Source organism: Ammodytes marinus, assembly GCF_949987685.1.
Source record: "Ammodytes marinus genome assembly, chromosome: 15".
Lineage (NCBI taxonomy): Eukaryota > Metazoa > Chordata > Actinopteri > Uranoscopiformes > Ammodytidae > Ammodytes > Ammodytes marinus.
The window spans coordinates 6,765,469-6,791,692 of NC_137219.1; the positions used below are offsets into that span (position 1 = coordinate 6,765,469).

The following is a 26,224-nucleotide window of genomic DNA, read 5'->3' on the forward strand; positions in this document are numbered from 1 at the left end:
CTAAGATAGCATTTTTTGTACTTATGTAAGTCAAGTTTTTCCAGAAGCAACATTAATAAATAATTTATGTGAATGTTAAATTGTAATGACACGCAAGATTGATACTACTAGTATATCAGTATATGTAGATATTACACAGCCTCTATTATGTTTCAAAGTTTAGTCATTCAGTGTTTGTTTAATCATTTAATTTAAATACATGTTACACAGATCTATGCAGGTAAAAACAATAAGCTGACCTATGCCTACAAGTATTACTGTATATTATCTTGTACATAATGATGGTTTTAATGCTTATACAGCCATACTTGCGCTCGTTTTAAATCTACAGGGATTTCTACTGTGACAAGTTTTAAAATAAGAGCATGATGAGAGCATGGCACCTCTTTGTGTATAAAAGTAAACATTACATAATAGTTTTGATTCGAAGGTAATCCCCACATAAGTATTCATCTTTAGTATGGTTAGCCTTAAACTTCATGGCAGCTTTACTCGTAATGTTTAACTTCCCAGCTTTAAGTTTGTAACTTCAACAAGCTTCCAGTATCTATTATACTATAGGCTCAGTGTGTGGTAAGGGTAAGAGACAAAAATAAGTTATGACAGGGTACCATTTACTCTTTGGATTTTATCCCCAGATAGACCAACTTTTATGGAAAATTCTTGCTGATCTGATTTGTGTACATGTTTACTAATTACTAAATACAATACATAAATCAGAGTTAACTGTGTTAACATATATTATTTACACATACATTAGCTAATGTTTATTAATTCAAGACTGTTTTGTTTGAATAAATTCACAACTGTACATTTCAAGTATTTCTTGTATTGCTATTCTTGTATATACAGTGCCTTGCAAAAGTATTCACACCTATTGAACCTTTCCACATTTTGTCATGTAAAAACCATACACGTATATTTATTTTGTTGGGATTTTATGTCATAGACCAACACAAAGTTGCGCATAATTGTGAAGTGGAATGAAAATAATACAGTTTTTATTATTTTTTATAGATAAAAAACTGAAAAGTGTGGCGTGCAAAAGTATTCAGTCCCCCTGAGTCAATACTTTGTAGAACCACCTATTGCTGCAATTACAGCTGCAAATCTATTGGGTTATGTCTCTACCAGCTTTGCACATCCAAAGACATTGTTGCCCATTCTTCTTTGCAAAATAGCTTGAGCTTCAGATTCAGTGTCAGATTCGATGGAGAGTATCTGTGAACAGCAATTTTCAAGTCCTTCCAGATATTCTCAATTGGATTTATGTCGGCTTTTTTTTAGGGATGCTTTTCATCAGCAGGGACAGGGACGCTGGTCAGAGTTGATAGGAAGATAGATGAGACAAATACAGGGCGGAAAACCTGTTAGAGTCTCAAGTCAAACGACTTGAGACTGGTGTGTAGGTTCACCTTCCAGCAGGACAAAGACCCTAAACTTACAGCCAGATCTACTATGGAATGGTTTAGAATCAAAGCATAGTCATGCTTCGATCTAATTGAAAATATCTGGAAAGACTTGGACATTGCTGTTCACAGATGCTCTCCATCCAATCTGACGCTGAATCTGAAGCTTGAGCTATTTTGCAAAGAAGAATGGGCAAAAATGTCAGTCTCTAGATGTGCAAAGCTGGTAGAGACATACATACCCTAAAAGACTTGTAGCTGTAATTGCCGCGATAGGTGGTTCTACAAAGTATTGACTCAGGGGGGCTGAATACTTTTGCACGCCACACTTTTCACTTTTTTATTTATAAAATAAATTGGAAACTATGTATAATTTTCATTCCACTTCACAATTATGTGCCACTTTTTGGTCTATCACAAAAAATCCCAATAAAATCTGTGGTTGTTACGTGACAAAATGTGAAAAAGTTCAAGCGATATGAATACTTTTGCAAGGCACTGTAGACATTCTGATGAAGTAATACACACTGAAACATATTTTGCAAACATTTAAAACAAAATAATTTAAAAAAAAAACTTTATTGCATTTTCTATAACACATCACTCGCAGTTCATCTCTCATGAGGACTTGATTAAATTAAATATATTACCATAGCTTGTTTTATTATTTCTATTGCTATAGTTTCAAGCTCAAGAATAATGTCACAATTGAGGGGAGTGTCTCTGCTCTCGATCCCCAATAAATATAAAAATAAAATTCACATTGATAAACACTTAAAGGGACACTGTGTAACATTTTAAGTAAGTTATTAGCTAGAATCAATATCCACATTCATAAATATGTCCTCGTTGGTGTAAAATCACCTCTGCCAATAATCTGAATTATCTTCCTGAGCGGAGAATTCCAAATATTAATATTACATTTTGTACATTGAGCAGGCAAGTGTTATGGAGGAATCCATGTTTTTGGAATGTCATCAGGTGCATTGTTTAGAATTTAGAATTATTCTTGTCCTTGAAGGCCACTGTAGCTTCTGTTATTATTCAAAAGGGGTGGGGTTACCCAGGGAGTGTTGCATTCTAGAACTTTCTAGAACTTTCTTGATGATGTCATATTACACAGTGTCCCTTTAAATTCAGCAAACAAAACTCAAAAAACATTACAGTGTAGCCAGCTGATCCCAAAATTAAAAAGCATCACTACTGTGCTTTATTAAAAAAAAATCAAAGCAGTAAACAGCAAATGTACAGTATCTTAATACTGCAAGACCCGATTTCCAGCCACACAGTTAAATAATGGTTAAAATAGAAAGCTTTACTCTTATACTGAAATTAACATACTGTACAACAGTAACAGTAACACGTTCAAACATCTTTAGGTTTGCTTCATGATGAAGGCGGCTGTGGCTCAGAAAGTATAGTGGGTCTGGCAGTTCGATCCCCACCTACTTCCTGAGTGGAATCCTGCTACCATTGGTGTGTGCTTTATAGAATGAGCCGCAAAAATCTTGTGAATCACTAAGGATAAAAGCTGCCATATAAATGCAGCCATTTCCCATTTATACCATTTATGACTCCAGTTGCTTCCAGGAATCAGTCACAAATCACTGACTAAGTACCTTTATATAGTGCAGCATTTCTTACTTTGTAGCTCCCACTATTTGGATTAGTGCATTGTTGGAGAAGCAGGTTAGAAGATCATTTTGGCAAGTTCAAACATAACCTATGAGAAAAAACAAGAAATAGCTGTATTATTTTTCATCTTAAAAGGCAGTATGCATTCTAAATCAAAAGGGGCAATGGAAAAATAAAACAAATTAAATTCAAGTAGACGAGCCAATGTCAAATAGTGGCAGGTTGTTTGCAAGGGGGAAGATTCCAGCTTTGATGTATTGAATAAAGGTTAATACAGAAAAAAGGGGGCAGATTTGCACACATAAAAACGCCTTTTCTTACATATCGGTCATGAAAAGTCTCTTCTATCTTCTTACCTCAATAGCAATGAGTATGATTATCATCCACTCCAACCTCAAACTGTGCTTCTCACTCAGGTGGCTCCTCATCAGATCGGTTAACTGTGTACAATGTTCCAACTTCTCGTTCACGACCTAAAAATACAGAAAGTGTCAGAATAAGTCTCTATATAACAATTACGGTGCTACATTATTTTGTGGCAGATCTTGGTTTACATTGACTCTGCGGTTGATGCTGAGGAACTGGCAGGTCTTATCGTAGAGTTTTTCCAGGTTTTCTCGGTCCCAATAGAAATCAGGTGTGAGGAGAAGGTCAGACCTCAGGTTTATACAGTGCCTGTCAAAGGACGGCAAAATCATAAATCTTTCATCTTGGAGTTTGTAAATGCAATTTCAGACCATTACAAGTTATTGCAATTGCAAATATGTGGGATAATTACTTATGGCTTGAGTATTTGGACAGAGAAAATTGAATAAGGAAACTCGCCTAACAATAAGTTGCAATTACAGTAAAATACATGCTTGCAACAAATGTCTGTTACTGATAACCTGGGAGACACAAACACAACTATCTGAGATTTCCAAGATGACTGTCAACAACAGGGGTCTGGTCTAAAACCTTGAAAACAAAAATAGAATGGCTGCAGTTCCCTCTGAATTAACTGCTATTTAGAGAAAACTAAATTTACCTTAGACTGAAAAGCTCTCCTATCTTCTTCATGACCTCAGCAGAGGACAACTTAACTCTTTTACCAGATTTCAGCATCTGAGGACAAAAATAGGTTAGGAGATTAACATAATTGGAGCACTGGTGCCTTTCACACAAAGACCCAACGATTTACAGATAATCAATTATTCATAATTTCTTGCAGCCTGTTAGTAAGTGTCCAATGTACCTCTGGAATTGTTTGAATTGAATCAACAAAGTTGTCTAATGATGTCTCCCATATTGCCAGCTTCACTGGAAAAATTAGCAAGAGGTTACAGTCAAGTGCGGAGGCTTAGCACAGTCGGACGACATAACATCTTTAAAAACAACATATTTCTAAGATTTATCTTTGAAGTGCAGCTTCTCACCTGAAAGACACAGTGCATTTGAAAATGCAAATTTCTCTAAAACAGCTTCATCTTGATCCATCTGGTCACTCAGGATAAAGTTGCCTCGTTCAAGCTTGGTATTCCCCCTGAAGAAGAAAATATTTAACTCCTACAAAAAGCTAAAAGTACAAATAAACAAAAACAACACATGAGTAAAGAGTAACATACTCTCCAACACGGTAGTTGATCTCCTCGTTTTCCCAGTGGACTAATGCTACTTCATAGGGCTGGATCTCATGACGTTCCAATAGTCTCATCACCTGTTTCATCTTTAAAGATAGCGAAAGAAATGATCAGTATCATCAAAGAGTATGCTACAGTTGAGAATTATGTCAGACTTAGAATTAATGAAATATTCAATCATAAAATACAAATATATATATAAATATATGTTTTATTTTTTACCGTTTTCTCCTCAACATTCCAGAAAACTACTGAGCCTTCTCTGAAATATCAAATTTGAAAAGTCAGCTCATGATTTTCATCCCTCAAAAATATCAATAGTAACCAAAACACTATAACTATGGTTGCATATCACTTGATATGTATACAAATATTTTTTTGCAAACTCTTTAAACTCTAATAAGCAAACAAAATATTTTTCAATGTGAAGTTAATAAAAGCAGACAAACCAGAACTTTGTTAAAATAAAATAAAACTTCCTGAACTTAGAAAGGTTATGAATTAGCTATGACAAATTAGATCAAAATAAATTTAATTTACGACAAAATGTAGTGTTTCCAAAATAGTTTTTGATCCTGGAGTCAAGTGAGCTAATTTGTTTAGTACTTGAAGTTTGACACTGTGCAGTACAAATTGAGTAACCCTTTTAAATAATTTAGGATCAGAAACTATATTCTCAGGACCAAAAGCCTGAGCACCTAAACTTTAAGCACTTTATTTTTTACCTGAAGAAGAACATTAGAGCATCGTCATCTGGTTTTGCAGCCATGTCTGTGCTTATCGTCAGCACATTTGAGGCATCTGAAATTAAAACACGAATGTCATAAAATGTGTTAGTTTTTCCAACCAGTCTACACCATATTTAATTCCCTGTTGTTCGTTATAATCTGTTTATCATATTGAGTCAAACCTCTTGGTAAAACTATCTCGTTGAAGTTGTTGCTCATCAAGTCGTGGCAAAGTGTTGGCAAATGATACTGATCTGCTGTTGCAAAGGCGATACATTGCATCATGTCCTACAAAGAAACAAAGAGTTGATGTAATTACTAAGATCAACACATAACATGACACATTCCGTCATTCATCAGATGAAAACAATTATAATAATTGCATCTACATGGAGCACTTTGTAGTTTGGCTTATTTGAAGCTAATGTAAGTGATTCTTGATTTTCTGAGTTTGTACCTTCATGGTTGAATGTACTTATTGTAAATCGCTCGGATTAAAGCATCAACTAAATTAAATGTATCGTAACATAATGGAATGTCGGTATGATGACCGTCAGAATCACCTTGTCCACATTCAGGGTGGGCTGATTGGCTCTGGAGGGTTGTTTTGTTCTTGGTCCTTTGGGAACCCTCTTCCCAGCCACGGTTGCTGCTGGTTTTAAACTCGGTTTTAAACTTGGTTTCAACACGGACTTCACAAGGTCAGATGAATAAAAACGGTTCTGTCCACTTGCCCATTTAGTCAGTAGCCCAGGTTCAGCTAACAAAGGGCTGCTGAGTCTTTTAAATCCACCTAAAGCAGAAAGAACATGTCGTATATGGTTCTTCTGTTGGTGAAGAGGATTTAAAGAACAGGTCCATGATCCGGAACTGTGTGTCCGAGTCCTTGGTTTGGATTCATACTGGAGCGGTTGGAACAACTGGGAGAAACTGGCTGAGGCGCAGATGAAAATCGGTTTCCTCTCTGCGGGCCAATGAGCTCCCAATCCGGAGCACAACGTCCGGAGAAGCATCTTGCCATAGACAATGGGACAGGTGAGCTACAACAGAGGAAACGGTACCGTGTACCGTCAATGTGTGGTTATAGTCTTAATTTAACATCAGAAGCATTACAGAACTGTAAACCAACTTGGATCTATTGGTTACACAGATTAACGTTTACATTTGCAGGATTCCTACAGCTTCAAGCAAGTTAGATTTAAGACATTAAGACTCTATTAATGCAACACAGAATTAAATTAAAGACCAATTTCATAATAACCAAATCTGTAGAGAAAAACGACATACATGAGTTTGGGCTAAGGGCGGTTGCAGACTTTTTAATCCGAAGGAACCTGATATGAGACATTTCGATACAATGTAAATATATAAATATTAACCAAAACAAGGGAGACTAACCTTGACTACATTAGCTACCAAGTATCATCAGTAGCTTAGTGGTAGCCTATGTTTACGATTTAACGATATGAAAAAAACTGAATGGATATTACACAATAACAATACAGTTAGAAATGCCTTAATAGCCTACATGTGCTAACGTTAACGTTACAAGCAGTAGAACGGTATTAGTAAATGTGCTAAATAAAAACCTATGCTAAAAACAAACCAATGTTAGTTGTCGGTTAGCTTACCAGTGAATGAAAGAGAAGCGACGGAACTCGAGTCGATATTATTAATTAATCATTGTTTCAGGGACGTAACGTTAAAACATAACTGTGGACTTTACGCTTGTCTTTCACTACATGTAACATTTCATGACAGACCAAGGAGGCGTGTGTTGTGGTTGCTAATAAAGTTTTGTTGCCGCTCATTTCCTGTTTGATGTGACGTAAAGCTACGCAATATTTTGTCCCCGACTCTGACTGGCAGGCTCTGACGGCAGGTTTGACCTTCGCAGGCTGTTCGCACAGCAGGCTACACAACTGATGTTCCTGCATATCTTTAAGAAGCAATCTATGTTTTTTAACAATTCACAAGAACATTTTACATTAGAATCAAACAAATCAGCATGGTATGACGTGATGTGGTCACGTTGTGACATTTGAGTGAGCCATTTATTTATTTGGCTTTTTATTTGTGTATCTTGAATGACCTGAAAAAAAATGGCATAACAAATAAATTAAACACATTTTTCAACATTTGAAGGTAATTATCTAACTTTTTCATGCAAAATTGTCCATAATATAGGCCTAGTTCTGGTTAATTTGTGAAGTGCTTCCTCAATTTTCAAGCGAGATTAATTGGTTAGTTTACTTTATTCTGCAATGTGATGCCTGAAAGTAACAAGCCATGCAGTTTAATCTCTATATTTTGAATAACGATGGCATAAACCGTTTATTATTTTACATTCAAACCTACAAGTGAGTTGATCTACATGATCTCATCATAAGCTATTTTTAATTGCTTTTATCCTTTAATTTTTTTCTTTGCAATTGCTTGTTCTGTCAATTACTTGATTTCAACCAAAAATGTGTTCTTTGTAACTTCTAAACGCACCCCCTCTGGTGGAGTTTAGTATAAGTTGTGTTTGGTGTTGCCAGGAGACTTTTGAGACAGAAACTCAAAAGACTCCACAGTATATTTGCATCCACAGCAAAAGGTCTAACTAGGCTGATTATGGAAAACTCTGATGAGGTACGAAATAAACAGAAATGGATCTTTATTTATTCTATGTTTGGGCTAGAAAGTTGCACCTTATGTTGGCAGCTTATTCACAAGTTTTGATTTGTTTGCATTCAAATAGAATGTTTAGTAAAAATGTAAAGAACTTATAATAACTCTTGAAGTCCTTTTTAATTATTAGCTGGAGCAGTCTCACGAGAGGGAGAGATTGAAGATGAGAATTGCTGTTTTGGAGGAGAGTGTGAAGTCCTCTGAGGTTGAGTGCAGAGCCAGCAGAGAGACAGTGCTGAGGCTGGTGGCAGAGCTGGACCGAGAGAGGAGGAAGGCTGCCAGCAGTGCAGCAGCACTGGATTCACTCAAAGTGGTACTTACACAGCTTTAACTTTGACAATACAACCATCAGGAAATGTCTATTCAGACAAAAGAAAATGGTCAGACAAATCACTGATGGTCACCTTTTGGGGATTTTCAAACATGGATAATGGGGTTGAAGGAATTTTTTACTGACAGATTTATTTTGTTATCCGTACAAATCTGATGTAAACATTGCATTTGCATATTTAAGTCCTTGTGTATAAATAGAGTGCAGAATATGCAATGGGCAGAGTGTGGAGTTCTGCATTGAAACCATTTAAGAACCACATTGTATGAAATGTTCTCATTGGCTCATTTTACATACTTGACAACATCATTTGGTGCGTCTCTTTGTGGCGGTTTCCTCTCTTCCAGGAGTTAGACGGTGCGGCAATGGGCAGGAGGAGTGTTGAGATGGAGAGGGGAACCCTAATGGAGAGGGTGGACGCCAGCAGGAGAGTCATAGAGGCAGCTAGGCGAGAGTCACATTGTTTAGAGAAACAGGTGGAAGAGCTTGAGAGAAAGCTACAGTCAAGCCAGAGGGAGATCCTGGCACGTGAGGACAAACTACAGAAGTTCTTGCAGAAGGCAGCAGGCATTCTGCAGGGGAAGTCCGGGAATGACATCCTCCCCACAGAGAAAGATATTTTACACAAACTGGATAACCTCTGCAATAAGGTGAGGAATCAGAGTGGGGATTTGTGTTGCTTTTTTGTTGATTGCTAAAGATCACTGTATTTCAGGGTTTTCTTCCTGTATGTCCACTTTCTTGTCTTGTTTATCTGTGTCAGTCTTGGTCAGAGATGGAGGCCAAGCTGTGTCATGTCACAGAGGAGCTGAGTGAGCAGACGGAGCTCCAGCACAGCGCACTAGAGAGGGCTCAGCTCGCAGAACAGCAAGTCAATGACCTGAGGGAGAGACTGCAATGCCTGGAGACTGAGCTGCTGACAGCAGACATGCACCGTGACGGGCTGAGACACAGCAAACTGCATGTGAGTTGTAATAGTATAATAGCCATAATAAATACATTTCAATTGAGAAATTTCCCTCAAAATCCTTAGTCCAGTGATTATTCATGGTTTCTTTGTTTACAGTATGAAGAGTTCCTGGATCAGCTGTCAGAGACAATGAAGATTGACAGTATTGCTGTGGATCTAGGCTTCGACATGAGGCTACAACTCATCTTGTCACGTGCAGATCAGCTTGTTAAACAAGAGGGAACTTCTGTGGTGGAGAGCAAAAGTCTGTCATACACTCTACAGCGTAAGGTAGGCTATTATCTATAAATATCACAAGAAAACCAATGAGCTTCTAGGCTTACAAGTGGACAGAGTGGTATTTAATCATGGACTTACCATATTTTATTTTAGTAATGATGTACACTTCTCCTCTAAATGCACAAATGCTAAAAGGTTCTTATAGGTGTCATGTCCTTCGATACACCTGTAATTGAAATATTCTTGTTCTCAAAAGTTAAAGTCACAGAAAGACCAGCTGGAGAGCAAAGGGCTCCACATCCAGCTCCTGAGGAAGAAGGTGTCAGAGCTGGAGGAGGAGAAGAGGAGCCGGTCAGTGTTGGCTGTGGAGCGAGAAGACGCTCGTCTGGAGGCCAGGAGGCTGCAGAAGAGGCTGGAGCGTCTGCAGAGTGAGCTGAAGGCCACCAGGCTCTCCAGCACTGAGCTCAAGGCCCAGCTGTCCCGTACCAATGAGCTCAAGGTAGAGGGGAGAGGGGTTCGGACCCAAAGTCAATCCAGAGGCATTTACACCTCATAATAGATCATGTATTCCTGTTAATCTGTGTATATTGTGAAGCAGGTTGGTTCTCAAAACAAGCATGTATATTTTTATGTATCAAGAGTATTTAATAATAATGATGATAGATGAAACTTATATAGCGCTTTACAAGAACTCAGTCACTTAGAACTGAAAGTTGCTTATTTGAGAGCAATAAGCCAACTTGATAAAGCCCATTTAAAACCCTTACTGCACTAAACACCTCTGTCTGACGTACCAAGTTGAAAGTCATGGAACAGAGTGAGACCATGCAGGAGCAGAACAAGAGGCTGGATCAGCTAGTGGAGGGGAAGGCCACGGCGGAGAACAAGCTGAAAACAGTGAGTTCAGACCTACAGAGCCACGAGAAGCAGACCAAACCGGACCAGCAGCAACTCAACACCCTCAGACAGACGCTGGCAGAGCTGTCTGAGAGGGAGAGAGAGGTAAGGAAACAATGCATGTGAAAATGATTTGCTCAGCAACACCTAAACATAGACGGTTCCTCAGGCCCGGTTCTAGACAGTTAGATTAGGGTGGGCCTGTAGAAATTTTAGGTGGGCACACTGGGCAGAGAGACCGAAGATGCGAACGTGTGAGCTGATTGAAGAGAAAGCTTTGGGACTGGGCAACCTGGATGGTGGTAGTCCAGAGCTTTATACCATACACACTAGTACATAGATATATAGTCTTTCAACTATTGGCTCAGATGTCCAGCTGGGTGAAAATAGTAGCCAGCCGAGGTCACGACCCTGCTAGGGGGGTCCGGTGGTATGCCCCCCCGGGAGATTTTTTTTTACCTTTTTAAAGTGAAATGCATGAATCTGGTGCACTTTGAGAGGAAAATTAAGAGGCTAAATCTGAGGAATTGTGTGTGGACAAATAATTTGGAGACACTGGGTCGGATGAATTAGAAGCTATTGAAGAAAGACACATGGATTTTCCATAGAAATATAAATCTGAAATAAAATATTATGCAGGGTCCTCTGGGATGGGCTTGGTGCTCTTTTTCTTTTACGGGACATATTTTTCTGTAATATAATGAATTAATTTAAATGCAGTGAGAGGAACGAAGCAGAAGAACTCTGTTGTCCAGTTATTTTTTTTCCACAGACAAGGCTGAAATAGGCTATAGACTATACACAGTGCATGGGCAACTGAGGGCAGCCCCATTTTCAAATATTTTTAAATAAACTCAATACACACTGTGCATGCCATGGACTTGAACGTGACGTGATCAGTTAACCTCGGATTACCTCTCAGATGAACTGATTCAATTATTAAGCTTTTAACTATCTACCAAAACATTGTATTCCTTTTATTGTATGATAATTTACATTTACATAATATGATGTTGATATCAAACACACAAACTAAAAAACTAAAAGAATTAAAATAATTGGGGGGGCCCCCCTGGCAGTCGGGACCCTAAGCAACCGCTCATTTCGCTTATGCCTTGGGCCGGCTCTGCTGACCAGTGACCACTATAAGCGGGTGGGTAACTTGGAGGCAGGCTGTCCTGCCCACCCAATAATACAATAAGAAGCAATGCATGGTAATGGTATATTCTTTAGTATTAATTAATTGTCTGAATTTTATTTGACATTTTCTTGGACAGCGAAGGAACAGATCCGTCCGATAGTGGGTCTGGACTTCCACCTAAAAAACAATTTTTTTTTTTTTTTTTTGGGTGGGCACAGCCCACATTTGAATGGGCACGGCCCACCCTGGCCCCTGGCTACCACCGGCCCTGGGTTCCTGTGGTGTAACTTCTCACCTTGCAGGAGTGATGAACAAGTGACATCACTTTTGGATGTGGTTATAACGTTGGCAGTGAAACATTGCTTTACAGTCTGGTGTTATTTTTCTCAGGAGTTGGTTGACTCCAAAACAGCTAAATGAGGGTGAATATTGGACTGAAATTCATCACAAACATGATTAAAAATGTATGATAATGTTGCTGATGCTTCACTTTAATATCACCTTTACTGACTAAGATAATATGACAGTTGTTTATAGTTTGTCTTGCTGCCCCCAAGTGGCCAATTGATAACATCTTTAACCAGCATCAAATAACCCTTATTTAGCTGTTAGCACAAATGTTAGTCTGTGTCTAAAAAAGTATGTTAATCACCTGAGGAGTTAAGGAGTTGTAGGACGGTCATATGGTGTGTTTACTCGTTGGATTATGGCTCATAACTCGTGCTTTTGAAATCCAACTTAGAAATATAATTTTTTTTCTCCACTGTTCAGTTGGTGGATTTCCAAATGGTGGTTTCTCAGATGTTGGGTCTAGAGGCCACAGCCCTGTCTCTTCCAAATTATGAAATCATCAAATTACTGGAGGCCCTTCTTCATAGTCATCATCAACTTCACCACCTTCATCATCATGTAAATATGCCCTGGAGCTGTCCCACTCACCAGAGGGTTCATCTCTCCCGAAACCAGGACCTTCCTGAGGGCTCCTCCTTCGATCTTTCTGCCTCTAGGTCTGCTTGTATTGGGGATATACTTTCACCTTCATGAAGCCTAGATTTTACTTATGCCAAAATGCACCTAAAATGTAAAAGGTATTCTTGTGGTACAAATATTATATGAAAATAGACTACAGTATGAAATGATCTTTCAAACCCCATGTTTTCCTATTTGTGTTTGCAGGAAATTCTCAGTATAAATATGAACCCCAAACAAGAGTTAGAAATGTAAAATCCCTCCCAAAAAGAGTCAAATAAAAAGACAAATATCAAAATGTAGATTTGGCATTCATTGTTTTTGATGGTTGCATATACATACATTTCTCATAATATTTTCTTTTACTATTATATACACATGTTGAATAATCCTGGACTGTTATACATTTGATACTGAAGTGATGGTCATACAAAATATACAGTAGTTCTTCTATGTCATAATCTCAGTCATAAAGTCATATTTTATATTTTGTTTAAAAAATAAAACAGCAAAATGTATAAAGACAATGGATGATGATATTAAAGGTTAAACTCTTGAATGTGTCTGTCTTTGATATTAAAACGCACAACTTGGCTTAAATTAATCTTACATAATTCAATGTTATTCAAGTTAAAAATGGAGTGTTTACAATAGACACAATGAGGGATGTAAGTAAATAAAAGCAACGATCAGAACTGCATGCCAAAATACAGGTAAAAAAATAATTGTAATGTAAGATATATTAAATGTTATTTTGGGATTTTTTTTTGTTTTTTACAAATGTTTGCGTTACAAGCAATTTCACAGGCTAAACTTCAGCATTAAACTTTGGTGCTATCCACTGACCGATCTCTTCAGAAAAATACAACGTGTGTATGCTACTGAGTTGACCTTCAGTTCATTCATCCAGAAATGTTCACTTTGGGCAAAAACTGTCTCTTTAGCTTTGTTACACCAAAGATGCTCCTTATGCGACACAGCATCACACAGAAACATTGTGAAATGCTTGATTCTATGTGCTACACACAAAGATATTAACTGTTGATGGAAGCTGTTTGTCTGCATTAACAATGGATGACCATAATGCTCCCTACATGATCGATGGTATTGAAGGACACCAACGTGATTCCAATTCAAGTCATACTGATTGGAGAATACTGAAATGAAAGGCCCTTAACAGCATGGCTACACAGGAGGTGGCCCATTAATGTAGCTCAGCATTGGGTAGAAGGAATGAGCTAAGTTGTTGGACTGAGTGCAGTAGTCCTCCTCAGACAATGGCAGCAGGAAGGCAAAGATCACTAACAAGAGCAAGATCAACTGGAGAGGCAGCGCCACCCAGAGGACGCGCCACAGAAACGAGGACCTTCGATTCGCTGCTGTCTCCGATTCAGAAGGGAAGGAAACGGATCCACCGTCGCTGGGAGATCTGCTCACACACACACATTCACAACGCAGCACAGGCGGATGTTCAGTTGCTCACATCAGTTAATTAGAAACATATAACATCCTGCGTTCGGTATTGTTATCTGAATCCCTCATTTAAGACCTTAGTAATCAAATTAAAATGTATTTGCTGTAAACAAAACAAACTTAGCAAAAATAACTGACAAATTAAATTAGTCTAATTCAATAAACAAACTTCACTTGAACTGCCTTGTAATGTAATATCCTTTTCTCTAGGGTTTAGGTGTTTAGGTGTATATTCAGTTTCAATCCAAATAAGATTTCAGTTCAGAGACAGAGGAACTGCATGACATCGCCAACACAGATCGAAACAATGTTGGGACAAGGTTTACATAGAAATCTACATGTTGACTGAGACTGGGTGGACCGACATAGTAACAAAGACAGTAACAAAACAGCTTTCAAGGAATACATACATAGTGTAGTGTACTGTCCTGCAGCAAACATACATTTAATATGTGAGCTCACATTCCTTTTCAAAGGATGATAGGGTAAAAGGCATGCTGTAAGTATCAGCTGAATAATCAGATTGTTTTTTTTTAAAGGACACTTTGAAAGTTTGTGTCCTGTTGAAAAATGCAAAGCATACCGAGGCAAGAAAAGCATAGCGTAGCAAATAGAACAGCTTATTTGAAAAGGTTGTTTAGCTAAGCTTTTGAAAAGAATTGTTGGGAAACACGTGAATTAGTTGTTGTTGTTTTTTTGCTGGTCGTTCTCTCAAGCCTGTGTGTAAATATGGAGGTATAGCCAGGGGATAGCTAGCCTTAGCATAAGGGCTCTCAACAAGAAAAAAATTAAGTGTAAATAAATTTCCAAAAATGTAGTATCAATTTAACCTCATCATCACCCTCAGTAAAACCAGTACCATTGTCTTTAGACCTCAAAGTTTCGAAGTTAGTTAAAGAGATTTTTTTTTTAAATAAGGAGATACAGGCCTTCAGTACTCTCTTTACATATTTCATTAAAGTAATCGTTGACTCAAGGAATGCATAAACATAAGTGATGTATTATTTACACTAAGGTTGTGCTTTGCTTTATCTAAATGTGCCCCTTACCACTTCACAAATGGAGACGTGAGAGGTAAGACTCACAGATGACAGACTGAGGTGAGGGGGAGATGATGGATAGTGAGTGAGATAGCAGCAGTAGCAGAAGAACAAGAAATGTGACACGAGAGAGACAGAGAGAAAGAGAAACTGCAGCCTTTGCATTGTTCATTGCAGACATTTACTGGCTCAGCAATTGGAGAAAAAAAGTGTGTTTGCTCTGTAACAGCGAGGGAGTGTTAGATAAAGAGAAATATTTGTGTTATACGGGAGAAATGCCCTCTGGTTAGCGATATTAAGCAGCCGAGGACATTAGCGGAGAAGAGGCCTTGCACCATTCCTTGTGAACGCCTTTATCAAGGATGTGTGGGCTGCATCTCACATCATCACCTAGCCTAGACACAGAGCATCTAGACTTACAGAAGATGATGGAATTCACTATCATGATGAGCTGCTAATCTGGCACGTGTTAAAAAACGGAAATTGGGAAAATCTTTTTTATACTGAGACTCTGGGTAAGGGAGCGTGAATCCGTCTCAAAGTGCATCATGGGATGATGAGTTCCATTATCTTCTGGGTGTGCTAGAAACCAACAGAACGGTACCTGTGGTGTGGACTGCTCACAGACGGTCCAGGCTGTGACAGACTACATTTGCCCCGTTGCTGTTTGCAATGAACAGGGTGAGGGGGGTAAAAGAAAGAAAGTATGTTTCAGTCCAGGCAAATCAAGACAAAGCTACCGATGAAAAAGAATCCCAAAATGAGAAAAGAGCAGCGACAAAATCAAATGTGAAGGTGATCGATTTTGTAAACCGTGACAACAATCTCGCTTTTCAAAGTGCACTACTACTTTGAAGTGCTCTGACAAACAAAACTGACTGCAAATGGGGAGCTACAAATTATGCAATGTGATGCATGAATTTATTTGATAACAGTAACATTTAATAACATACACACTATGAGCATTGGCATGCTTATTTGGACTGATATTTGGATAAATAGTGTGTCAATACTGATTCAAAAATATTTATCTCATTCTTGCCGTCTACAGTATAAAACACATATGATGTCATGCTTGCTACCTCAGAAGACCACAGTTTCTACTATTATTTTGTATGTTTAACAGACTCATTATAGCCAGTGTTACCGAGACTAACACAAAATGGATTAAACCAAGACTAGTGTGAGTAATTAGAGGAAAATCTAGTAGGAGAAAAAAGGTACGGGACTAAGTGTTTAAGTGTGGATATACTGGAAGAGCAAAAGTGACTAGAGTAGAACTGAAAAAGTCATCCAAGGAAGAGAAGGAGGATGTTAGAAAGAAAGAAGGCCCCAGTTCTATGCCAGGGTTTTTTTCAGGGAAAGACAACGTGCAAAAATAGTAAAAGGCTGGGAAAAAGATCAGAATCCAGAGGGAGGGAGGGTAAAGCAGGTTGTGAGGGTGTAGGAGGAAGGTGTGAGGAGAGATCTTGGGATGAAGGTGGTGAATATGGCCTTCAGTTGGGCATTTGGGGGGCACAAGTTACTGTATGCACTGTCTCAGAGGGGTAACCGAACACCTGGCTTCTTCTCATAGAGCAGCGTGTACAGGTAGGTGTTATACGTTACCGATCGTCGCCGACTCGGTGTGCTCCTTCCTGATAAAGGACTGAGAGAACCGGATGTGTCCAGCTCATCAGCCGACGACCAAGACGACAGATCCTGACCAAGGAAAGGTTCACACAAAGAGACAGAAAGCAAGAGAAAGACACATGAAACATTAGACAGTGTTGGCAAATATCTGGCACAAAAATGTCCGCCCCCATGAGCATTTTTTTTAATTTGACTAGAACAGATTTGCGTCAATCATATCTCTAATCTAATAGTGCTACGCAGTATTCATTGATTAAATCTGTAAGAAACAAATATCAGGGTTGTACAGGTAGGTACAAATGCACAGGTATAAAATAAGTGAGGATTTACCTGTTGACTGCTTGTGATGTCCAGAATCTTGGCCAGCTCTCTGAGGTCTCGTGTTACTTCCTTTAGCAGCAGTTTGAGGCGGTTCCCGATGACGTGAACCTTCTCCTTGGCCTCCATGCAGTCGCTGCCCTGAGAGTTGACCAGCAACTGGAGGGACATGTCCTGAAGCGACGCCACTTTGAGCTGGGAGTCCAGGAGCTCTTGGCGGATTTGCTGTGGGGATTGTGAATTTGAGACACGTAATCTAAAAACACGTAATCTAAAAACAGTGGGACAGCTAGGCTTGTTCATACAGTCCTCTTGTATTTGAAGAAGGTGCAATTGGTATAACTGTTCCATAGATGTTAACAGGTATCAGGAACAACAAGATGGTTAAGGTATGGGATGAGGAGCCACGAAAGTCATATGTTTGCGTAAAGCTATGAACCTAAATCTCAGTACAGTTCCAAAAGTAAAATTTAGCAAACCCCTAAAATATGTATTGACTACAAAGGACTTAGATTAAATTGAAAGTGGTTGCACTCTAAACTCCTGAACTAATCATACTTTTATTTATAGATACAATGTAGATGTAGTTTATTGATTAGTTGTGTACCGTAAGTGTTTTATGATGCTCATGGAGAGTGTCACTGTCCTGGATGGGGTCAATAGGAACCACTTCATTCCTCCTGCGGTCGATGTTTTCCAACCAGAGCAGCAAACCGTGGCTCATCTCATGGAAGTCCTGTGGATCAGGAAAGTATACCGATTCAGCTGTACGCAATATAATATCTCTATGAAGAAATCTCACATCAACATGCAGATCAAATAAACTTCCCTATATTAATTTTGAGCATCTTAAAATGATGACTGGAACCTACTTGACATTGCATGAGCGCTTCCTGTAATGAAGACCTCCATGCCTCCAGCGAGGTGCCCAGTTTGTCCCAGTGGTTGTTCAAGTCTTTCAGTTTGGCCTGCAGCTGTCTGGACTCCTCTGTGTCTGACTGCACAAACTCAGTGCTACACAGGTTGATGGACATCACAATGGCCTTGCGTTTGTCATAAGCTTTCTGCAGCTCCTGTGGACAAACATTAACATTTTACAGTTAAAGATCCAGGGCAATTTATAAAGGGTGTAACAATAGGATAACAAATCTAAAAAGGAACCAATATAAGGACCTATTTGTGTAAACAAATAAAGCTGACCAAAGGTGTTGCTTTGTTGACTAGCAAATATGCAATGAATCAGATAATCAGTTTATTAGGCAGAAGGAATTATAACCAATAGATTAAAACAAAGTGCTGAGACTCTTAAGATGGCTTGTGAAACACCTATGTCACTTTTTTAGCATTATCTATTGCAAAAGACCCCAACATTTGGACAATACATTAATATAAACAAATATTTGTATTCAAAATGGAAAATAAAACATAATTTCAAAAATAAAGAATGGAAACATACTATATAAAAGTATTAGCCAAAAGAAAATGAAAGTACCTTAAGCTTTTTGATGCGTTGCTCAATGGTCTGGATGTCTGTGCTGAGGTCCAGCCTCCGTTGCTGCTCCAGCTCTTCCTCCGTCTGTCCCAGCCAAGTCCAAACATTGTTCAGGTCAGAGATCAGCTGCTGCCACTGCTGCTGGTTCTGCTTTGTTCGCATCTCTTTGCTGAGGTCCTGAGCCTGCAGGAGCTCCCAGCGCTCAATCACTCCTTAATTGCGTGAGAAAAAAGTGTGTAAAGGTGTGAGAAAAAAAATATATACATTATGTAAGCTCATTTCTCTTGAATTCCTAAGTTTTATCGCACTGGATAAAAACCTGGGAACATTTCAAAATGTCAACCTTTTCCTCTCATATACATTTATTTAAATCCACAGCAGTGTTATAAGCAATGATGCGATCTAGACCGGAAAAGTCTGATCTATAATGAAAAGCTAGTATCCAAAGTTTATTAGTTATGTCCTATTAAACCCGTATTAACCAACTTGTAACACGATGCTCTAATTGTACATTATTTCTTCATAAAGAAGTCTCTCCTCTCACCACGGTCCCTGCTATGAGATGCGAACCCCGGCCTCTGCGGTTAAAAGCACAAGATTTACCCTCAAGACTACCTGAGATTACTTCTAAATAAAGTACAATATTCAATAAATACCACCGTATTCAGCGTTTTACTTCATCAGAACCCCTTCATCCTTATGATGATGCCGGTTTCTGTGTAGTATAAACCCTTTTATATTTGCTTCAGAAAATCTTCCTTTTTTTTCTTTTTATGGAAGATATCCTTCACAAGTTATTGCTATTCAGTTGTATGCAACTTAGTTTTGTAAACCACCCTTCCTAAAAAATAGAACAGATATACTATTTTCAGAATTTAATCACGTTAAACCTGGGAAGGTATTAGAGCATAATCTCTCCTTACAGAGAGGTTAGTTGTATGAGGTTGTGTGTGTTTTAAATCAGTAATGTGCCGTTGTGTGGAATCGAATTGTACTTACCTCCCCGAGGACGGAACCATCTCTTTGAAGAAAAAACCTATACCTAAAGTCCTTCTGTTCCAGTTATAAACTAATTCACAACTGAGGCTTTACAACATTTACGGGATTTTATTCACAAAATACAAGAGAGTATAGGTATATTATATAAAATGGACAAGAAAGGAAAAGAAAAGAGGTTGTGTGCCTGTATACTCCTCAATTGGAGTTATTTCTATTCCCATTATATATGTGGACTTGGTCACTTTCCTAAATTTTTGTAAATCTTGAAATAAAATGAGGTTTTGCATGCCCGTCATAGTTATCTTAAGCTTTACTCCGTCCCAAAATTAGTTATTAAGCTCGAGAAAGCCAAGGGTGTGAGCATGCCCGCCAGACTTCCTTCCGCCTATCCCTGATCTAAATTCCCCGAAAAATATAAAAATATGAGGACGGGGGCGCCTTTAGCTCTGTTGGTAAGGCGTCCCCCTCCCAGGCCGGACCCAGCAACAGACCCGCGTTCCATTCCCACCCGCGGTCGTTCTCTGCATGTCACTCCCCTCTCTGCCCCATTTCACCTCTGTCTCTCTGCACTATCACTAAAGCATAAAAATGCCCAAAAAATATCTTAAAAAAAAAAATTAAAAAATGATGAGGACTTAGTTTATATTGAGAACACCAATAGTCTGCTACTTCCATTCATCATTCTATGAAATTTCCTATTTTTATCTTTCCCCCTCTAGTCGTTTACCATTTGACCAAGTCATCTGTGTCAAGAGTTTTAAATAAGTGTTTTTAAAAGACTTTGCCTCTAAGTACTTCGAAGTCCAAAATCTTTCAGAGTATTTTGGACTCACAAATTTCTCTAAGTTTTTCTTCTGCCTCCATGGTTGAAGGGACAGATAGAGTCTGCTGGAACAGAGTGTGACAAACTATAGGCGTATATAGTCATGCCTGTTCTGCTCCAAACGGGCTGTTATATAGTGAACTGAGAACCAATGAGATTTGGGAGAGGGAGGAGTGAAAAAGGAACAGCTGCACGGGGGACCCCGGAAGCCCCCTCCCCCTACTCCTTCCTATGACCCTATGTTCCTCCCCCTTCCTCTGGTCAACTTTAACCTGATGAGCCTTCACATTCTATTCTGTTTCATTAAACATTTCCTACTTTTACTTATGACAAAAAGAAATACAAATGTCACAAGATATGCACAAGTAAAAAGTTACATCATGTTCAATTATCACAACAGCAAACATGATAGGTTGGTGTGTAGTCTTACCTGATGTCTGAGAATCTGAGCTATTTGGATCTGCCAGTCCAGAGGCAGTGTCTTCCTCCTCCTTCAACTCGTAGCCCATTCTCTTCACTGTGTCAATGCTGCCACGACACTCACCCATCAGCCGCATCTACAGAATGGATGTACATTAGGTGACAGCTACTTTTTTGAATTGTAAAATCAGCATAAGCAGATTATACCACACATTTAAGGGTAGGACATGCATTTTAACCTCATGACAGATTTTTAAATCTTAAAGGTAAAATAAAATCATTGGCTGGTGGTAAGCTATAAAAAATGTACTTGATATCATTCAAATACAGAAATAAATGTTATGGTGTCATACCAATGTGTTTGTTGTTAAAGTGCATATATTTAGACAGGTGCAATTGAAACCCAGTCCTCAATTAGCTGCAAGAATAAAACATACATATCCCATGTAGGAGGCGTCCTGTTCTGAGCTTGTGGGCGTACGACTGCGGCTGCTGTCAGTTTGTTGCATGTGGAAACGGATGGCATCCAAAGGGTGAGCATTTGAGTCCATAGAGGCAATGTCCCCTGTAGACATGACATTAACAGGTCATCTTTGCAGTTTATGATCAAATATTCAATCATAGTTGTTACAAGAAAAGAAAAAAACGTTATTCTACAACCCAAGAATAGATTAGGCCAAGTTCAGACAGAGAGACACAAGACTTGTAATAGTTGAGATATTGAGACATAAATGCAGAATGGCTTCCTGACCACAATTTGACAAGTGATCCTTCCTGCATTTTCTAAAAAGTAAACATTTTCTATGTCACACATGTGACAAAAACAGCCCAATGTGCCTCTGTGTAAACGGAGCCTATGAAAAGGTAACTTTAAACAAATCTGCAATCCCTTCAGCAAGAAGTTAAGACTTGATCATGTTGACAATAAAACAACATGCTTTTCTTAAAACACAAAATGATCAAAATAATCTGAAGAGGTTAGCTACATAGCACACTGCAACCAAAAGTAAGAAAGCCGGTTAGAAAGAAGGGGTTAGGCTGAATTCCATTTCAGTTCTGCTGAATTAAAAGTAGAACCCATGACGTGAAGAAGTAAAAATGGAATTGACCCTATGCCCCAGTGTTAGAAAGTGCTGCCATTGGATACAGTCTTTGCCCAAAGTGTGTATAAGAGAAGAAATCAACACAAATCAAAGTTGGTGATTAAGCTATAAGTGTGGTATCACTCAAAGTGAAGCTGTGATTTCCGGCCCCAAACACTTGTGGCATGCTGGGGTCTGCTGTTGCCTACCAGTAGAGGACCTCAGTGTTTTTTCTGTAAGTTTAACATAGGCCTCAGGGCTCTCTGGGATCACTACATCTGGAAGAAACATTGTACAGTACACACATTCAGCAGTGGAAATTACACTGTTTGACTCCATCAACTGATTATCCTGGTATAAATCTGCTGGTAATTAAGTTTTGTTTTTTGAGAAAATTGTATAGGCCTATATTCATAACATTGCCATTTCTTTTGTTTATTAAACTTTTGTTTTATAGAATACTGAATAGTTTTAGCCCTTCAGGCATAAATTATTAAATTATTCAACAACTTAATACCTCTTTGCCTAGACTTATGCAACCTGTGACACTAAACACTGCTCCAGGAATCACAATCCAAAAACAGTTGAGAACCAATGGATTAAAGGATGCTCGACCAGCTCACTTCTTTGTTTTCTAGATCTCAAAAATAGTCCCTATACCTCAAACACAGTTTTCTCAAGTTTCAAGTCTCAAGTCTTTGACTGATCAGAATACTATGTGTCATTGAAAACCAACCTGACAATGCTGAGGCAGGGCGCATGGGGAAGTCTCCCTCCTCACTCTGCTGCTCTCTCAGGGCCCTGCTGGCACTCTCCAGCCCGCGGCTCAGGTCATAGTCATGGTCCCACTCTAGGGGGATGGAGTCCACGCTGGCTGGTGTGTCCCGGCCTGAGCGCTCGTTACGGAACTGGGCCGCCAGGGAGGCTGAGCGGCCGGAGGAGGGCAGAGGGGACAGAAAGCCGTCACCCAAACGCTCGTTCCACGGGATACTTGACAAATCAACAGGCTCGTCCAGGTCCAGCTCACGGTCCGAGAATGAAACTTCGGTATCGTCGTCTGCAAGCTGAAGAAAAAGGTTGAGACATACAGAGAGGATTTCAGAGCTTTGGTGGATGGAATCAATCAGAAATACTAGGTTGTGAAATCATAAACTAAAAAACAAATAAGTTTGCATTTTTAATATGCTCTTAATCTCAGGTCTTACAGGAAGGCGAATGAGCTTTTTGTAGTAGCGCTCCACTCGACCAAACACTTCCTGACAGTAGCGCTGCAGCTCTTCCTGCTCCTCCTCGATGACAGCAGCGTCCAGTGGTTCACTTTTCTCTATCAGCACTTCTCCCTGGTGGAAGATGTGCTCAATCTTGGCTGTAGTGAGAGAGATCTCCTGCTGGAACGACTGTGGGACCGGAGGAAGGGCCTCATTAATTCTGTTAATTGTGCTCAACACAAGGTTATTTCACAATCTCAATTTCAAAATGACCCTTTCCAGACATTAATTTCCCTTATTTTATTTAATAATTATTATGTTAAGTACAAAAAGTATTTCCAGTCTTCCATACATATTAAAAGTCAGAACATTTCAAATTTCTCTCTCAATACATATTGAGGCATTTCATACCATGGTAAGAATATACAATTAAATTGATCTTAAGAGAACCTCTTTTTGCTAATTTACTGCTATAGAAATAAAAATATTTAGTTAATAATTTTGAAAAACTTACCCTGAGTTGCTTGATCTTGGCCTGAATGTCACACTCGGAGAAGTGTTCTATGTTGGTCAGCTGCAGGTCCATCTCTGTCAGCCACACCAGGATGCCATCTCTGGCCGTCTCAAACTCCTCTCTCTGACTAATAAAGTGCTGCATATTTGAAACATAGATGCTGCTGTTAGAAGCTATACTTGTACATTGTGCAACAATAATGTTTGTTATATAAATTAGGTGCAATAGAGCCTTCTATGTGGCATCATTAGTCATTGATTTAACATACACAGTTAAACAGGCCGAACACACAAATGCTATAAGGTGGAAATACAGAAATTCATGTGGAAATTGAGATTTCATTAGATAAAAAATCATGAGGCACCTTAAGCCTGCGGAGGATTGATGACAACCTCTTCTGCAGGTTGTCCCATCGCTGATTGGCGTCGTTTGACATCTCCTTCAGATGGCAGGAAGAGTCAGTGCGGTTTTCTCTGGCTAGGCGCCGGTATTGCTTGTTGATTAACTCTAGCTGGGTTAGGCTTTCGTGGACCTGCCTCTGGAAGACCTACAGAAACATAGAAATTCATTAATGTAGTTATAATCAACAGCACCACCATATTTCTGTCGCGAAAATTTTATTTCCTCTCTCAATTTTTAATATAAAACTTTTGAAATACCTCAAATTTCTTGTGTTCCTCCTTGGCTACAGTGTAAAGGACATCAGACGATTTGGGCAAAGCAGCAGTCTCTTCTGAAGTGGCCAGCCACTCCTCAAATCGTGCAAAGTCATCTAAGAATTTCTGCCATAAACGCCACGTCTCCTCAATCCTAACAGAGGTACATATTAGTAAATGTAGTTAGATTTTATTTTTTACATACATACATACATACATACATACATACATACATACATACATACATACATACATACATACATACATACATACATACATACATACATACATACATACATACATACACACATACATACATACATACATACATACATACATTTAAATAATAACAATGAACTGTTTTCCATAAATAGTATTCACTGTTGTTGTTTTTATTTACTTGAGTCTCCTCTCCATAGACAAGGCACAGATGCTCCTCCAGCGGCGATCAAGGCTACGAGTTGCCTGCTGGATGGAGTCACACTCTGCATCGGTGGCACAGGCGTCACAGTCGTGAAGAAGCACCTCACAAAGGTTGAGTACAGACGCCACTCCTGTACTGTGCTTCTCTATGTCCCGCTGAAGCTCCTGAGGTGTGGGAAACAGAGAGGGAGAGAGTATGCATTGAGTCTGAGGAATAATAAGAGAGTAATACAAAGGGAGAGAAAGAGTAATTCAACTTAAAAAAGAAAAGGGAAACTTAGATCCATGGAAAGTCAATAATTGAGAACATCTTAGCAAATATTTTGGGGTGAACTACTAGTAAAACTGCTGAGTGCTAGTTTTAGGTTGCAGGTTAAAAGCAAATTACTACAATGGCATAATACACCTAATACGATTATGTAGTGTTGTACACATTTTACACACTGTGCTATATACAATGTTACCTGCTGCAGATCGAGCTTCCTCTGAATCTCCTGGAAGTCACAGGAGTCGTAGGCGATGGGTTTGGAAAGCTCGGCCTCAATGTGGGCAAGCCAGGAGCGCAGGGTGCTCATGTTCTTATCCAGCTGCTGCACGGCCACCAGAGTTTCCCTCAGCTTCTTCACTCTGTTAAAATAATGAATCCATATTTTTAAGTACAATCTTATGCCAGTGTCCCTCCAGCAAGTGATAGAAATTTGTTTTGTGATTTATTCCGCATGTGCCGGAAGAAATTACACAACGATTTAAGCTTCTTAGATATGTCTTTTAACCTGGCTCCAATGAGATCGAGAAGGTGCTGCCAGCGGTCGCCGACTTTGTTGAGTTTTTGTTCGATTTCAGCAGCTTTGCTCTTGTGACTGGCTCTAGCCAGCCGCTCTCCCAGCAGGTGCAGGTGCAGCTTGTTGTCCTCAGCCACAGTGATCTCCTCCTGGTAGTCCTGAGATGCAACACAAGCAGGGAGTAGAGATCATTTAAAAAAGTTTGAATGTTGTGTTTAAAAGTGCCAGTGTGAGAATAAGAGTCAGGGAAATGTATTCAATTGAATATCTTTTTTTAAAAAGCAACTTCCTTTACTGAAGCCAAAACTTATTTCTGTTTACCTTGCGGAGCTTCTCGATCATCTCCTCAATGCTGACGTCTCCATTTTGGGAGACCTTGCTCTCCATGTTAGTAAGCCACTCGCAGATCTCCTTGTACTTTTCGTTGAATACAGTCCACTCATTCAGCTTCTCACTCACCTGCTGCCTGCGCAGTGACAGCTGCAGAGGGACAGATATATATAATTAGTAAAGTGCATCTCTGTGTAAAGTCCATAAGCAGTTAATCAATGCATGGTAAACTCTAATATAAGTCCATAAGTGTCAGCCTCAAAAAGGAAGCAGTGTTAGAGACCACTGCAAAGTGTCTGATTCATTTGCATGAAGCAGCGAGTGTCTGCTCCTGTGTGTTTCCTGTGTGCGTATTTTATCTTCTCTACACAGGATGTAACTCTGAAAAAAATTACCTTGAGGTTTCACTTTGCATGCCAAAGCAACTGCTCTAGACAGTAA

The 26,224-nt window shown here is 39.1% G+C and overlaps 3 protein-coding genes across 7 annotated transcripts in view; 1 reads left to right on the forward strand and 2 right to left on the reverse strand.

Moving 5' to 3' along the window:
- Positions 1 to 2,018: 2,018 nt before the first annotated feature.
- On the reverse strand, positions 2,019 to 7,152 carry rmnd1 (required for meiotic nuclear division 1 homolog). Its single transcript, XM_080042562.1, has 12 exons — positions 7,023 to 7,152; positions 5,955 to 6,431; positions 5,574 to 5,679; positions 5,389 to 5,464; positions 4,886 to 4,925; positions 4,649 to 4,749; positions 4,460 to 4,566; positions 4,279 to 4,343; positions 4,072 to 4,148; positions 3,599 to 3,719; positions 3,401 to 3,517; positions 2,019 to 3,132 (listed from the first exon to the last, which is right to left on the reverse strand). Exons 2-12 carry the CDS (start codon positions 6,402 to 6,404, stop codon positions 3,100 to 3,102), a joined length of 1,293 nt encoding a protein of 430 aa, XP_079898688.1. The 5' UTR covers positions 6,405 to 6,431; positions 7,023 to 7,152; the 3' UTR covers positions 2,019 to 3,099.
- ccdc170 (coiled-coil domain containing 170) lies at positions 6,418 to 12,666 on the forward strand (the record flags this gene model as incomplete). The annotated part of the gene is made up of 8 exons (XM_080042228.1): positions 6,418 to 6,426; positions 8,195 to 8,377; positions 8,743 to 9,045; positions 9,159 to 9,359; positions 9,462 to 9,635; positions 9,841 to 10,083; positions 10,383 to 10,586; positions 12,394 to 12,666. The coding sequence occupies 8 exons, from the start codon at positions 6,418 to 6,420 to the stop codon at positions 12,664 to 12,666; spliced, it is 1,590 nt and encodes a 529-aa protein (XP_079898354.1).
- Positions 12,667 to 12,929: 263 nt separating this feature from the next.
- syne1b (spectrin repeat containing, nuclear envelope 1b) overlaps positions 12,930 to 26,224 on the reverse strand; it is a gene marked incomplete at its 5' end in the record, with an annotated part of 74,041 nt that continues 60,746 nt past the window's right edge. For all 5 annotated transcript variants that reach the window (XM_080042405.1, XM_080042404.1, XM_080042403.1 and 2 more), the window contains 19 exons: positions 12,930 to 14,020; positions 15,709 to 15,767; positions 16,713 to 16,805; positions 17,067 to 17,279; positions 17,662 to 17,790; positions 17,927 to 18,127; positions 18,547 to 18,758; positions 20,799 to 20,925; positions 21,226 to 21,353; positions 22,080 to 22,148; positions 22,607 to 22,934; positions 23,076 to 23,267; positions 23,593 to 23,730; positions 23,957 to 24,139; positions 24,252 to 24,402; positions 24,649 to 24,836; positions 25,136 to 25,298; positions 25,445 to 25,611; positions 25,775 to 25,933. In XM_080042405.1, the coding sequence (XP_079898531.1) occupies positions 13,777 to 14,020; positions 15,709 to 15,767; positions 16,713 to 16,805; positions 17,067 to 17,279; positions 17,662 to 17,790; positions 17,927 to 18,127; positions 18,547 to 18,758; positions 20,799 to 20,925; positions 21,226 to 21,353; positions 22,080 to 22,148; positions 22,607 to 22,934; positions 23,076 to 23,267; positions 23,593 to 23,730; positions 23,957 to 24,139; positions 24,252 to 24,402; positions 24,649 to 24,836; positions 25,136 to 25,298; positions 25,445 to 25,611; positions 25,775 to 25,933 (3,144 nt within the window). In that variant the 3' untranslated portion in view covers positions 12,930 to 13,776. The remainder of the gene's footprint in view (positions 14,021 to 15,708; positions 15,768 to 16,712; positions 16,806 to 17,066; positions 17,280 to 17,661; positions 17,791 to 17,926; positions 18,128 to 18,546; positions 18,759 to 20,798; positions 20,926 to 21,225; positions 21,354 to 22,079; positions 22,149 to 22,606; positions 22,935 to 23,075; positions 23,268 to 23,592; positions 23,731 to 23,956; positions 24,140 to 24,251; positions 24,403 to 24,648; positions 24,837 to 25,135; positions 25,299 to 25,444; positions 25,612 to 25,774; positions 25,934 to 26,224) is intronic.